Genomic DNA, 15,204 nt, shown 5'->3' with positions numbered 1-15,204 from the left:
TAGGACCTTTTATGCTAAAACTTCCCCACAGAAGGGCACTCACAGCATGAAATGTTCTGATCACCAGTAATGGTGCATCTCTGGTGCAGACTGCCCTTCACTGCAGCTGGGCATAGGCTACCCCGAGGGCAAAAGAAGCAACAGCTGATTTGTGGCTACAGATAGATCTCTGAACTGCAGTATGGGGGATTACATACCATTTAATTTGCCTTTTTTCCCTCCCGGCCATCACCAACTTCTGAAACATGATCAAATGGAGACAGCAAAGATTTCAGGTGACTCACAGGAAAGTCACCTGGTTTGATCCAAAGCTATCAGACTGAGCAGGTATTGGACATCCCAGGCAGGAGAAATACCCCAGAGCTCTGGAGAGAGGGCTGAATCTCAAAGGCTTCCATTTCCCAATCTCTGTGAATTCCTCCTTCATAAATCCAAACCGCCTTTGGTCTTCATCCTGAGGTAAACCTCCCACTCTGCTGCTAGATTTTACTTGAAAGAGATAATAAAGGCAGGAGAAGGAACTGCTGTAACATGCACACATCCTAACAGCCTCAGCTCACTTCCCACAACACGCTATAAAAAAATAAAAAATACCACAGTACTCTTAACATGAACAGTTACACCCAGAGTTGTATGTGAGCTCAGCAAGTAGTGAGAGTCTGGAGTTAGGTCTGCAATGAGCCTGCACAAAATCATCGACTACACCAGGTGTAGGCCAGGGAAGTATGTTACCATTTTCGTTCTTAACAGTGATACTGGAACCCAGAGTGAAAAGGGGCTGGGGGAGAGTCAGCTGAGATAGCTGGCTATAGAGCCTCGTATTTATGCCCTGAACTTAAGAAGCAAGTAATCTTCCAGAAAAAAAAAAAAAAAGAAAAAAAAAAAAGTTGCTGAATGATGCCATTGCTGCTCAGTCTCTCAGATTTCAATGCTTATTCCTCAACTAAGTCACAGTCACTGGCAAGACCTGGTTGCCAAGAGCAGATGAAGGCAGGGTTTCTTAGTATTTGGTCTCCAGAGACAGGAACCAATGCCAGCGTTTAGCAGGCAGCAGGATGACAGGCTCTGAGGCAGAAGAGTAGCTGTTGGCTTGGAAGCACAATCAAAAGCACCGTAAGAAGTGACAGGAGAAAGAGCCTACATGAGGCTTTAAAGAGCTGCAGTGACTATGGGCTCTTATTATTGCCTGAATCATTTCCTACTGTTTGCTACAGAGATGGCAAGTATACCAAAGGATGAGGGATGACCAGAGTACTTCAGGTACTGCTTTCACAGCTCATCCTTCCCATCATCAGATGGCTCTCAACAAAATCCTGCTTTCATCACCAACTTTTGCTAAAAACCTTAGTTGCATGACGCATTTTAAAGTTCCCTATCATATATGCTTTCAATATTTGCCACCAGTGAAAAGCAGAGTTTATTTATCTGGCAGACAATCAGAGCATTTCCCACTCTGCCATACATCATCTCTGTAGCTGGAACAGCCTTTCTATATTTCTGTGACTTCAACATGTTCTCCTTGGTGCTCAGCCATGACCTCTCCTCCCCTGTCTGCAACCACCTTACGACACCTCTGTTTCTGCTAACTCCTTGTAGCCTCATGTTATACAATGGAATGCTTACGGCTTGCATAAATGCAAGATTGCATCTTGAACTCATTAAGAAGAGAAAATTGAGTCATGTAATTAGAAAAAAAAAGGTAATCAGAAAAGGAAGCCGTTTTTCTTTCTGATATGTGGCAAGCTCAGAAACTCCTATCTGTTGTGTAGAAACTGTCCTTTTACCGGTAAAGTTGGATTTGACAAAATGATTCATTGCCCTCCATCAAGTGGAAGGAAAGATTCTTGCATGCAAATTTGTTGAGGATGTAAGCTTTTTTCTTATGTCTTTTATTTGCACAAAACTGTGACTCTCAGACACTGCTGAATTCACAGAAATGCCTGTTTACTTTCCTGTGTCTTCTCTGCTGAGATCTTTGTGGCTCTTCATTTCTATGAATCATGAAGCTTAAGAGAAAACAAACTGATAGTATGACTAACCTCTGCTTCGTGCCAGCAGCTTCTGTGGTGTTTCCAGCTCTCAACACAATTAGTGTCTCATCATACGGGGCGCATTAAAAGCTGCATTCACTGAAATGATCAACATGTGAAATGCCCAATGAGGACGGGCCCAGCCTCATATATGAAGGTGAATGAAGGACTAACTTTCTAGCTACAAGGTTCATTAACCTATGAAGGATTTATGAGCAAAGCAGCCACAAAATTGCTATTTGCAGAAAACAGTAGATTCCTTACTTTGCCCTGATGAGTAGACTGTATCATTGGTTAGTTAGAGTTGCTTACCCCTCAGCCCCAAACCTGAGCACGCCTTAAACTAAATACACCCTTCTTAAAACGATAAGCCTTGTAGTCATTACTGACACAAGAGCTGCTGTGTAAAAACGAATCCATGCTCTTCCAGGAGCAGGAGACATACCCCCTGCTGCAGAGGGGAGGACCTCAGCTGATGGAGCTGATGACAGCCAGATAATCTCCTGGCCCCCATGCAGCAGTGCCTGTGTAATCCAAGCTGAAGAGCCAGCTCTCACAGCCAGCCTGGCACGGCTTCCCTTGGCTCCCAAACACGGCACCGACACACACGGAGCTGGACACCGCCTGAGAGCTCCAGAGGGAAGCGTTCCCAGAGCAAGGCAACATTGAGATGACAGTATTGGCTGGGTGCTGGTATGGCTTTTGTATGGTAAATATCAGATGCTAATATCACCCACTGAGCCGGCTGTCTGACTGTGACAGAGGTTGGAATTGCATTTAATAGGTCCAGATGCAAAACTAATAGCAGGTTAATCCAGATAAGCTTTTAGGACAGTAGCACTACCCAAAAACAGTCTTAAGGATATTTGTTTGAAGAGTAACCAAATGGGAAGCAGACCTTTTCCGTTCCATAGCTGTGCACTGCAGTGACGAGCACTAGCTGTTTCAATACATCCCTCTTCCAAAAACTACAGAGTTAGCTGTTACCAATGCAATAATGTGCAGCCCAAATATTGACAAAAAAAGATTATTTTTTCCTCTTTCTCTGGCATTCTAAAGATGTTGAATTTTTAACTCTGCTCAAGTACCTCAGGGAAAGCCCTTCCCTGTAAATCAAAGTTACGAAGACTGTTCTGCGGAAGAGGAGACAGGGAATTGCGGGCATTGTTGAAGAGCATGGAAAAACTGAACCCCTACAAGTGAGTCATCTGAATTAACACAACTGAAAGATATACTTTTTGGCAAGAACACTTAGAACCCAATTTTCCAGACAGACCTGCTCCGTTTTCTGAAACGTCCCTGAGTGACTCCATACGTTAAATGTGCCTGCGTGCTCCCATGTGCCCCTGATTCCCCGCAGTTCCCCAGAGAGCAGCATAAACATGTTCCTGCGGCTCACGCGGGAAGCCAACATCTGGGCTGCGTCTTCAGTTGACCTGGGAGGCCACATTTGTCAAAACTTGAAAACATTGTGCAGAAAATGCCTCTCTAAGCTTCAACAACGCCAACTTTTGTTGGTTCAGCTAACTAGGTGGTGGAATTCCCCAAGCTTTACATCTGCCTTTGCAAATGCTTATGCCAACTGGTGCCAGAAACCTCTCCCCTTTAACTCTAAGGAATGAAGTGGAAGAACTACTGGCAACCTTTTCTTTCCCCTCCGCTGTTGCACAGGCTGGTGCTTCATCCTTCCCTTGTGCCTCTCGCATCCTTGGGATCATGTTTCTTGTTCGAAGGGTGTTTTGATAGCGTCCACCCTTGCAATTAGGTATGTGCTTTTTAGGGCTGTTTGGATACGGTATGCTCCAGCTCTACAGAAAATTGTCCCAACCCAATTCACTGATGCTGAGAGCAGGGGACCCAGGTGTGCACACCATTTGCTTGGTTTGCTTTAATGCTCTAGCTGCTTAAAATTGAGGCATGGCAGCCCTTCAGCCCAGGTTTGCATTAACTGAAAAGCTGCAGCGATCCTAAAACGGAGGATTCTGCAATCAAGTGGTAAGAAAAGCTCCAGCAACCTCTGCCAGCTACAATAATAAGGCTTTCCTGAACACAGCTTTGAGTAAATCCCAGAATAACAAAGTCAGAGGAATTCTAGAAATGCTAAATCTGTAGTTATGCAATCTAAGTTGCTGCTGTTTGGGCAATCAGACCTCAGGCTTCCAACCACTGATGGGACTTCATGTTAGAGACAAAGGCTCCCTTCATCCATGCTCATCTGTGTGACTGGTGGAAGAGAGCATCACCGTTCACCGCATCTACTGTGGGCACATTTGCTACCCTCCACTTTCTAAGGCAATGCATTCTCTTGCACAGCAAACCCCCAGCCAGCACAGCAGCTCCTGGCTCTCAGCTGTGCTCTCTGCCTCCGTTCTCAGCCTTGCTTTTGCAGAGATCCCTTCTCCGGATTTTGCTTCCCGGATGGTGGCTGCCAATACTTCCGGGGGAGGAAAGCCAGATTTTCCTGTGTACGAGAGAGAGATGTGCTGGCAGTTGCATTTTCCAAGAAAGAGGTGTACAGTACAGCTTCTCCTTTACAAGATTAAACAATTCTAAGAATGTACCCTTGTGTGGCTTATATCCTCTGGCTTTGTAAACTCAACCTGCGCTTTCCTGTAATGCCTTCAGTACACGTTTTCTACGTTCTCCTCCTGACATCTTAAGCCAGTCCTCTTTTCCAGCTTGTCCGGAAAACAGGCAAATGGAAATAAGCAATTGGGCTTCAAGAAACTTGCATAAGAATCTCTGTGTGAGTGCCGAGCTCTGGCAACGGAGGCGCTGAGCCCAGGAATGTACCTACTTTCTCCTTCCTGTATTTAGCTGACTAAGATTCCTAAACAGCAGCTTCACATCTTAAATTATAGGTTAGCACTGGAGCACTCAGCCCACAGTTTGGATCCCTCGTGTAACTCAGCTGCAGCTCAAGTCAGATTTTTCCAGGAGATAGCCCTCTTTCCCAACACCTCCAACTCTTCCTTCCAGGCTCACCAGTCCCAGCTGGGGGACTGGATACCACTAACCAGATGAGATACTCACAGCACTAATTCCTTTCATTGCTGCTGCCTCAGCCCCCATGCACTGCAGAGGTTGGGGCAACTGCAAAGCTGCATGCATGAAGCAAAGCAAAGTAGAGCATGGGAGCCTGAGTCAGACTGTGACTTTTTGCCATATGCACTATTAAGGAATAAATTACAACAGCGATGTTGAGACATTTAAAAGCACTGCTTGTGGCAGCTGTTGCATGCAAGATTGCTATCTGTCACTGATGTGTCCCACTAGCTTTGTCTTTAGAGGTAACTGTAATCACTTTTAAACAGCTGGAAAGCTGATGGAAATTGCTGATCAGAAAAGGATGCTATAGAAGAAGCAGAATGAGTGGCAGGAAGCTGAAATGCAACACTAAATTGCAGTAATGAGTAAGACTACCACGAACACTGCTAAGTAAATACTATTCTGCTGGACAGGCAACAGCAAAATTTGTGGGTATGTCTGCACAATAGAATATTCTCCAGTGGTTTGATCACATGTAATCCTGAGCAGATTTGAAGCTGTACATTTTCCATGGTAGGGAGAATAGCTTTTGACAAAATGGGATGTGATGGAAGGTGTCTGGAACAAACATTACAAAAAAAAAAGTTGATGGTCTCAGAGGAAAAGAGAGCAGACTCTTTCAGACAGGCAGACCTGATGAAGCACGTTGCTTTTTCAGACTCATAAAATGTGGTAACTGGCCAGTTGGCTACTTCATCTATGGAGAAGGAGCCAAACTGCTTCTTTCTCTTTCAATGAAGTTGCAGATTTGAGTCTGCTTCCCTCACCCTTCCGCCAGATTTACTTATCATGGATCTGAAGGAAGTGATTGCAGGTTTAATCCCTCATGCGTGCCGGTAAATCAGTAGGTTTACACACTATTGACTGATGGAGGGACAAAACCTGTGTGTTATTTCTTTTAACTATATGATTTTAAAAATAACTTGAGTGCTATTAAAGGTGTTATTAGCGATACAGTGAGGGGTTCTACTCAACTTTCTGGTTCCTCTTTTATCAGAGTAGGTGTAATAAATATAATGTCTGTTTTGGCACACGTTAGTGACTGAATGTAAGAGCACCACAGATAAAATCTGACCTACAATGTACAAGCGGTTATAAAATCCTGGTTCTAAAATAACAGCCCTTGATCAAAGTAGCATGGGTGCAGGGCACTCTGATTAGAGGCTGGAGCATTAATTACAGCTAAGAGACAAGCACATCTCTTATCTACAATTAAATAAAAAGTAATAAAGAAGTAAAATTTTGTCTTAAGGCCAGTGCCTCCTGAATGACCACTGACAAAGCACAAAGGTTCCTAGCACCATGCTGGGACATTTTGGTGTCTCAGCATGCATTTGTATTGCTCTACACATGACTGCTGCTTAGTAGGGAAATGGAGCAAGAACACACAGAGGGCTGCCTAAAGAGAATAGGACAGCCACTTTTTGCACTGCCTGCAGCAAGGCCAACGAGGCCTAGCTGTCCTGGGGGAGATGCCAGACCTTACACAGCACTGTGTTTTCTTGTGAGGGATTTTATCTCCATGAGAAGCTGAAAAGAATAAAACATCTTGGCCTGGGTAGAAAGGAGAGATCTAAGCTTATGCCCTCTCTGTTGGAAAGACAGATGAGCAGTGTTGGTTTGAGCCACCCTGTTTTAATACGGTCTGTCAGGAACAATGGAATAAGATACAACACTTAAGGCAGTGTTTCTAAAAAGTGGCAAAACCACAACATGACGAGCCTGTGCAACTCATCAGCACAGTTTACCACAGCTCATTTACTGCAGGATTTGGAAGGATTAGATATGTGAAATGCTAGAGATGATAGCTTCTCCATCAGAATGAAAATAAACATATGGTATAAAGTTTCCAGGCTCGCAGATGTCCCAGGCCTTCAGTTCAGAGGGTTCAATAGAGGCAGGATTTTCCAAAAACAGTTCCCTAGGTTCCCCTTTGCATTTTTATCTGAAGCACCTTAAACCAGAATCTGTCAGAACTAATATACCACATCAGATGAAATGAACTAGTGCAATAAAAACATTTGTATTTAATGTAAACCCATCTCCAGCCCTTGATAATCAAGTCCTGATCCAAAAAAAACCTCCTCCAGTCCCCAAAGGATAAGATTAATCCTTGAGATGGAGGAGTCTTTCACAAGATTATTTGTACAGATGTGTACAAGTCCCATGCAAAAGAAATAAGAAATATATAGGAGTTCAGCATTAATATAAGTTAGCCTATTCAGGCAAAGCCAGCTGAAGTAGCTGCAAGCTTGCTCATTTCCCTTTGTTACCCTCTCCTCCCAAGTCTGCAGTGATACCGTTTCCCAATCTGAAAGGCTCTGCTCTTCATTCCATGTTCCTTCTGTTTTCATCACCTATCAAAACATCCCTGGTGTCTGAGAAATGATGGAACTCAGTGATCAACATTTCCCTGCTTCGTGGAGTTTAGTTTATAGTTTGAGGAAACAACTGGGAGCTGTGCTCATGCAGTCTCGTAAGAGAGCAAGGAGAAAAGAGAGAGGAAATCTTGGGATCAGATCCACATCCCATTTTTAGGCTCTTTAACAAAGAGGAAAAACAAACAAACAAACAAACAAACAAAAAATCAGGCACTTTTAAATTTGTATTAAGGTAATGTGTCACTGTATTATAAATGTTCTGCTTATACACACATTAATGATAGCAGTCAAACAAGCTGAAAATGTCTAAAAATCACAGTGTTCGAAAAATCAGGTTTAATAGGGAAAACAGACTGCACTTTTAAAAATATATTTCTCTTTCAGATAACTACCCATTACTTGGTCAGAGCCTTAAGCTGAGCTTACTTGCTTTTCTGGGCAAGCCATGCCATGCAACCATAGCTCCAGCCCTATTGCAGCTCATAGCTGTGACAAGCCTGATGTTGCTGCCATCAGTCACTGCAGACTCATAGCATCTGGTTTGGAGCTTTTAGTCTCTTACCTTCCTCAAATCTGGCTCTATCAGGTTCAGATAGGGACAAGCAATGAATGTGTTGGAGGTTGTCAGCGCGCTATGTCTCATGCTCCTAACATGTCCCAAGTGAAAACTAGAAAACTAGCTGTTCTTGAAAGGCTTTTTGCTGCCCTGATCTTCATTACATTCTACTAAAAGCTCGGCAAGGACCCTGGTGGGGCTGAGCATGCTCCCATGGGCTTCCACAGTGAAAGCAGCAAAGCATTCTAACAAGCGTTTCGTTGTTTCCCTTAATTAAGCAGACAATATTGCATCATGACTGTTCTAATTATTTTAGCTTGTCAAATTGTGTCTTTCTGCCTCTCAGTCATCAGTCAGGTCTGCAGTAAATGAGGGCAAGCATGAGCAGCTTTGTGTTTTAAGTAATATTTAGGCAGACAGCTCCCCCTTTAATCTGAACAGAAGCCAGCTCAGTCCCATCCAATACAGTCAGCCTGGATGGGATGCTGAGAAGCAAAGTGAGCACACAGGGATACGCTCCTGTTACACCCAAATAACCTACCGCTAGCTGCAGCTCTGCGATTTAAAGACAGAGATGTTGATCCCACATGTCTCCAATAAGCCTTCATCAGCCTTTCTTCCATGGATGTGAAGATCATTGTCCTAGGAAGCCTCAGCATCCCATGGCATCTTTAAGTGAATCAGATGTCCCTGTCTCACCAGAGCAATGTCAGTGAAAAAGTGGGAGAAAAGTGTTGCCATGCATCACTGAGCACCTTTGGCCATCACTGCTTAGAGCTGCTCACTTGTTAAGCAAACTGTGGCAACAATAAGATGTTTTTTGGTCCAGTGATCAGTCAAATACATTCTGTGACCATTTGCCTTTTTTCCTTGCTTTGCCCAGCACGTATTTTACTTACCACATCAGCTTTTAGAAAATATGGCTTTTAAAAAACAACAAAACCAGCTCACTTTGAATTTCAGCAAAGATGAGTAATCAAAAATGCAGCACAAAATACAGAAATGTCTCTTGGATGTGCCAAGAGGTATATAAACATACACTAAACAGCCTGCTGATTCGTAGCCACATTGCAAAGCAACTGTCCATCGACAACTGGGAATACCACTAAGCTCCCCTAAAACATCACCTTTTGGACTGTAATACCTCTAATGGTAAATTGGTTCGAAAAGAAAGAAGACACATCCAAACCTCTCCTTCCTGCTCTGCTAGGTCATACGCTATTCATGCAGTTTCTAACAAGACAGAAGGCTAACCAGCTCTGCTCAACAAAAAAGCCTTCTTCCATTAGAAGAATGAATTTTATTAAACAGATGTTGCAAGAAAATCTTTACTAGGTGAGAAATTTTGAAATAATTTACATCTCAAGTACATTCAGTTCTTACTTTCTGAAGACTCTTATACTTCTCTTTCCCAGACACATAGCGAATGTTCTGCTTTTTTTCTAGCTTATTTTTGCATTCTAATTCCATATGTATGATATTTTTAAAGAAAAGAACACAGCACATTTTTGTTCAGATGCTGAAACACAGGTATTTGGGCTCAGCTAAACATGAGCCAGCAGTATGCCCAAGTAGCCAAGAAGGCCAGTGGCATCCTGGCTTGTGTAAGAAAGTGTAGCCAGCAGGAGCAGGGAAGTGATGGTTCCTGCACTCAGATCCAGTGAGGCCACACCTCAGTTCAGTTCAGTTTTGGGCCCCTCAATACAAGAAAGACATTGAGGCCTGGAGTGTGTCCAGGGAAGGATCTGGAACACAGATTTTATGTGGAATGGCTGAGAGAACTGGGATTGTTCAGTCTGGAGAAGAGAAAGCTCAAGGGAAGACCTTATTGCTCTCTACAATGACCTGAAAGGAGGTTGTGCTGAGGTGGGAGTCAGCTTCTTCTCTTGTGACTCGTAGTAGGACTACATGGAATAGCCTGAAGCTGCATGAGGGAAGGTTCAGGTTGGATGTTAGGAAACATTTCATCTTCAAAAGAGTGGTAAGGGATTGGAACAGGCTGCCAGGGAGGTGGCTGAGTCATAGTCTCTGGAGGAGTTCAAGATATGTTTAAATGTTGTACTTAGGGACATGGTTTAGTTTGGAAATATTGATAGTAGGTGGGCAGCTGGACTAAAATGTCTTTTCCAACCTTGATGATTGTATGTTTCTCAGTTTAAAGCTGAATTAGCAATGGGAACAATGCAATACACATTCTGCCTGATACAGTAGGTACCTGCACGTTTAGACCATTGTTACACTCAGCGGTGCCACCTGAGCTGCTACCCACATGTTGTGCTGACATAAGGATTTGTATAGTCACATACTGAGCCAGACCCGGGCAACAGGAGGGATGATTAGAATGGGTGAACACCAGCATAAACCTTGTGCCTATCTCAATGACTATAGCATTGCACAGGGAGTGAGCAGGAGGCTGGAACGATATTTATTCTTTCTCTTCTCCCACTAGACTCCCAAAGGCACTTGTTTGGAGTCAGTGAAGATTGCCATTGATACCGGTTATCGCCATATCGATGGTGCCTTTGTCTATTACAATGAGCACGAAGTGGGACAAGCCATCCGGGAGAAGATTGCTGAAGGAAAGATCAAGAGAGAAGACATCTTCTATTGTGGCAAGGTTAGAAGTTATGCTCATATTATTCACAACAAGTCTGGGATTTCTGTGAATGGACTTTCTTAAAAACGCCAGTGGTCAACATCCAGTGTATTTCTAGATCCAACATTCTTTGTATTTCTTTCCTCTTTTTACCATGAAGTGATAGCATTTTCAGCATTAGCTTTGCTGTAAAGCACAGTAATCTCTGTTGTCAGTTTAAAGGTGAGTTAGCAATGGGAACAATGCAGTACGTGTTCTGCCTGGTACTGTAGGTACCTGCAAGTTTAGACTATTGCTACACTCAGTGGTGCTACCTGGGCTGTTACTGTCACACGTGTTGTGCTGGCACAAGCATTTGTATAGTCACATACTGAGCCAGATCCGGACAATGATCTTGCAAATGAGTTACTGTCTGTTAGAGCAATTCTCCATAAAGATTTGCCCTGAGATTGCACAATGGAAGGGGTGGGAGCCAACACATGCATGCAAGTGTCTATGTACAGGAGAACAGCAAGTGCTTATGTTGGTACTGCTGCCAAAGAATTACTAATCAAGCTACACCCTAGTTACTGTATTGTCTGTCATTAAAGACTTCTATGATCATGAATCAACACACTGGGAGAGAAGAGGTCATCACACTTTGGGTTTACAGTAACAAGACTGGAGTAGTGCATGAGCAAGTTACTGTTTTAAAATCCCAGCTGTAAGAGCAAGTTCTCTGCTAGAAGAAAGAAATCCCCTGTCCAATAAAACATACGATAGAAGCTGCTACAAATACATTGACCGGATTATGGGCATAAGAGAAAGCATATTTCTAAAAAAAGATCAGATGACTCCCAGAAAGCCCATGGTTCCTGTCCAGTTTCTAATGGACTCTGTGGCCTCAAGTTCCCCTTCCGGCAATGCTTCTTTGAATATAACAGCCTAATATTTTCCCTTTCTCCCTTCCCAAATAAGACGTAATCCACAGGAGTTACTCAACAGCCTTGGAAATAAATATACAGTTCCTAGAGTGAAAGTTCTGATGGGACAAAAGGCCTGTTTTACTATGAGCAATTTAGTTAAGCTTTATGATCTGGGAAAATAAGCTTTAGATTGTGTAGTTTGCAGACCAAGAGGATTTTCAACAACTATAGAGCAACTTCCAAGTAAAGCAATTTTCAGTCTGTGAAATATGCAACTTTACTCCTAGTTCCCTGCTCAGCACTACTGGTTACAGTCACAATTTTGCCATCCTAAGAAAAGCTTCAAGTCCTCAGAATTTCCACTTTGATCAGGGTAGCCTCTCAGTTTCTCATATGCCAATACATTTATTTCAATCAGTTAAAATATTTTATTTCATCTGTTTTGTAGCGTCATTACTGCATATTACCAGTAATATTTCAAATTAAAAAAAAAAAAAAAAAAAAAATTGTACATGAAGATTAGAACTGAATAACTGCTTTCCCAACTGCTTCCCCCATTAGCATCTCCAAAAGAGCACCTCTTGGCAAAATTTTATTCTCCAAACTTTACTTATTAAGCCTTTCTATGTTCAGTTGTCTGATCTGATCACTAGATATATTTACCCACTACTTAAACATTGAGCTGTGAAATTTCACCTTCTGTTTCTTGATTATGAGTTCAGTTGTTCCGTAAACTGCAAGTGTCCTGCTAGTATCAAAGTTGCAACTTGCAGTACTGTGGTAGTCAATGCCTGTAGTTCCAGCCTTCCTTGGGACTGTGAGATAGGACACACGGATTTATCTTTCTGTTGTGCCCTGCTTGTGCTTGACAAAATGAGGGTTTACTTTTAGGTGGTCATCTTGATTAGAGCACTTCTGTAGCCTTTAAAGTGATCAAAGACAGAAGTGGAAAATATACTGCAAAAAATGAATCCATCAGTCCAGGATTTTCATAGGTTTCATTGGACATTTTAAAAGCCACTCTGAGCCTTTCAGAAAGAGCGGGACTGGATGGCCTTTGTCTAATGAGCTTACATATCTTCAGCTTTGTGTAGCTTATACATCTATGCACTGAACAAATTATAGGCAAATATCAAACCAGTAGATACATCAGACCTTCATAGATAACTGACCAACATTAACTGTTGCATCTTCTGGAAAATGTGGTAATAGAACATTCTTGAAAGTAGTAGGCACAACAAAAGTTGTGTTTGTTTTCAATCTCACTGAATCAGAAGTCCTGGAAATACATACAGAAGACTCTGAACATGCAACTCCTTCATACAGGCCTTCTCTTAAACAAAGATGATGCGAGTCAGAGGCTGGTCAATCAGCAGGGACTAACAAGAATGTCTCCACGGAGTGGCACTGTTACTGGAATAGTGAGTTGGTGCAACCATGCTGCAACTGCCAGTTGAAATCATCGGCACTTGCACTTGGCTCTCGCTGCTGGCTGGCTGGTCAGGCACAGCAGCTCAGCATCCAGAAATTTTAGAGGTTTTCTATCAATTGCCAGCAGCTCTCTTGGCTTATACAGCAAGACCTTTTTTGGTCTCCTCTTTCATCCCAGGATATTTCTTTCATTAAAATAAAAGTAACATTTCCAGGAAATATGGTGTCCTGAAATGCTGAAGCCAGCTGGCAGCTTTGACTTCTCAAACGTCTACATGGGTTCTACTTAGGTAGATAATACAATAACTTGTACAAATCATGAAAACAGTTGTGAAACTCTTAAGTTTCCATGGCATTTGTGTATTAAGGCAATACAAATGTTTGCTATTTCTAAAGACTGTTTCCTTAGAATTTCTGCATTTTTTAAAAGTGATGGATATTCACTGGCAAGAACTTAGCTCAACAGCACTGAGCTACTAAGGGCACTAGGAAAAACAGCTCCCAAGCTGTCAATATACCTTCAGTTACTAAATTTCTAAATCAAAGTAACAAAATAAACTAAACATGAAGGATATAAAGATTCACTTCCTTACACATGTGAAGTTCAAAAGAACATCTCATTTTACTGGTAAAATGAAAATCAAAGATTGGCAAATGCTTTAATAGCACCCAGACCAAAGGCTTTCAGGAAATCCAGCTTAACAGCTTAAAACTGAGAGCAGGACCTTGAGCCTTGTACTGTGCTACACCTCAACCCATGTAGTCAACACTTCACTGATCTTAAATTCTTCATTTTTTGCAACAGGATTAAGACCCAGTGTGAACTTTGAGGTGTTGGTGTCACTTTGGTGCTTCAGCTTAGGGCAGGAAGATATGCATGCTCTTAGGACGGCTAAGCTTCAAGATAACATTCTTGCCTTTGCCAGCACAACTAAGTAGTTTACACTCTAAGTAAATAATAATTAAAATACTTCAAAACTTACTCAGGCTATGTCTTAACACCTATAATCCTTATCTTTTGAAAACTTCAGTTCAAGTGTTTCATGTTTCAGAAATGGTTTCATTCTACAACTTGGCATGCTGCGACTTCTGCATTGGTAGCAAAATTGGCTAGACAATCACTATACCAACAAACATCATTTTTTTTCCAGCCAATGAAGGTGCCAAAAATCATAATATGACTCCAAATGTCAGTTTGGTGCGTTGAAAAACAAAAAAACCCCCAAACACCCAACCTTCCCCATCATTCCCCCAATAAAGATAGAATAGCCCAACTTATTCTATGCAACCAGATGGTACTTGTATACCATTGTATGTTAATTTCACTTTTTTGTAGATTTTAGCTTCAGAGAATGGTTCACAAAGAGTTCTTGGTTACTAATTACAGTGCTATGGTTCTATTCTCGCAAGAGATTTGCATCAGCAGAGTTCTGTTAGAGGTAGCATTGCAAGCTAATCAACTGAGCACACTCCATAGCAACATCAGGCCATAGCACTGGTTATGATTAAAGAGGTTGCAAAGGCTATCCTTTAACTGATCACACCTGTGTTACGGTAACTAAACAATAATACTTCTTTCAGTGAGGATAGAGGAGTAAGTTTAAACTTTGCTATGTCGGCAGTCACGCAGACTCCACGGCCACAGGAAAAAAACCAAAAGATCCTCTTTGTGCCAGGTGCTTGGCAATTCAATAGCAAGCTCACATGATCTGAGCTTCAGCCTTCAAGCATAAACCTGACCACAGATTTCTTGTGGGAACAAAGTTTTCCAGTGAAAGCATATGCTTGGAAAGCTCATAAAACAAAAGGAATCTGCCTAAGTTCATTGAGCAAGAGTTTGCAATAAACACAACTCTGAATAACCTGTCTTGTAACAAGCAGGTATTTGGTAGCTTTACTGGGTCAGCACACAGACAGTCCTGGGCAAGGATTCCTGTCTTAACTTCTACAAATTCCTGTGGAGTAAGATGGGATAAAGCCCCTTGCATTTTTCTTGCAGCAATGTAGACCATGGTATCTTTGTACTGTGTATAATGAGCTCTGTCAGAAGTACAAGAGTGTATGAGATGGAGGGAATTGGCTGGAGGATGCTCGCTGTCACTCATGACACCCTAAACAGAGTCTGTGCTTGTTTCCCCAGCTGTGGAACACCTGCCATCCACCAGAGCTGGTACGTCCCACATTGGAGAAAACCCTGAAGATCCTGCAGCTGGATTATGTCGACCTCTACATTATTGAGCTGCCAATGGCTTTCAAG

General features: G+C 42.4%; 1 protein-coding gene across 2 annotated transcripts in view; it reads left to right on the top strand.

Annotated features, from left to right (window-relative positions):
• Positions 1-15,204, top strand: part of AKR1D1 (aldo-keto reductase family 1 member D1) — a 34,210-nt gene that overhangs the window by 4,924 nt on the left and 14,082 nt on the right. For both annotated transcript variants that reach the window (XM_052668077.1, XM_052668078.1), the window contains 2 exons: positions 10,465-10,632; positions 15,088-15,204. In XM_052668077.1, coding sequence (XP_052524037.1) covers positions 10,465-10,632; positions 15,088-15,204 — 285 coding nt within the window. The remainder of the gene's footprint in view (positions 1-10,464; positions 10,633-15,087) is intronic.

This window comes from Tympanuchus pallidicinctus, unplaced genomic scaffold, assembly GCF_026119805.1.
Source record: "Tympanuchus pallidicinctus isolate F22 unplaced genomic scaffold, pur_lepc_1.0 scaffold8, whole genome shotgun sequence".
NCBI classification, from domain to species: domain Eukaryota; kingdom Metazoa; phylum Chordata; class Aves; order Galliformes; family Phasianidae; genus Tympanuchus; species Tympanuchus pallidicinctus.
The sequence above is the reverse complement of the archived record's forward strand: the minus strand, read 5'-3'. Positions and strand labels throughout refer to the sequence as shown.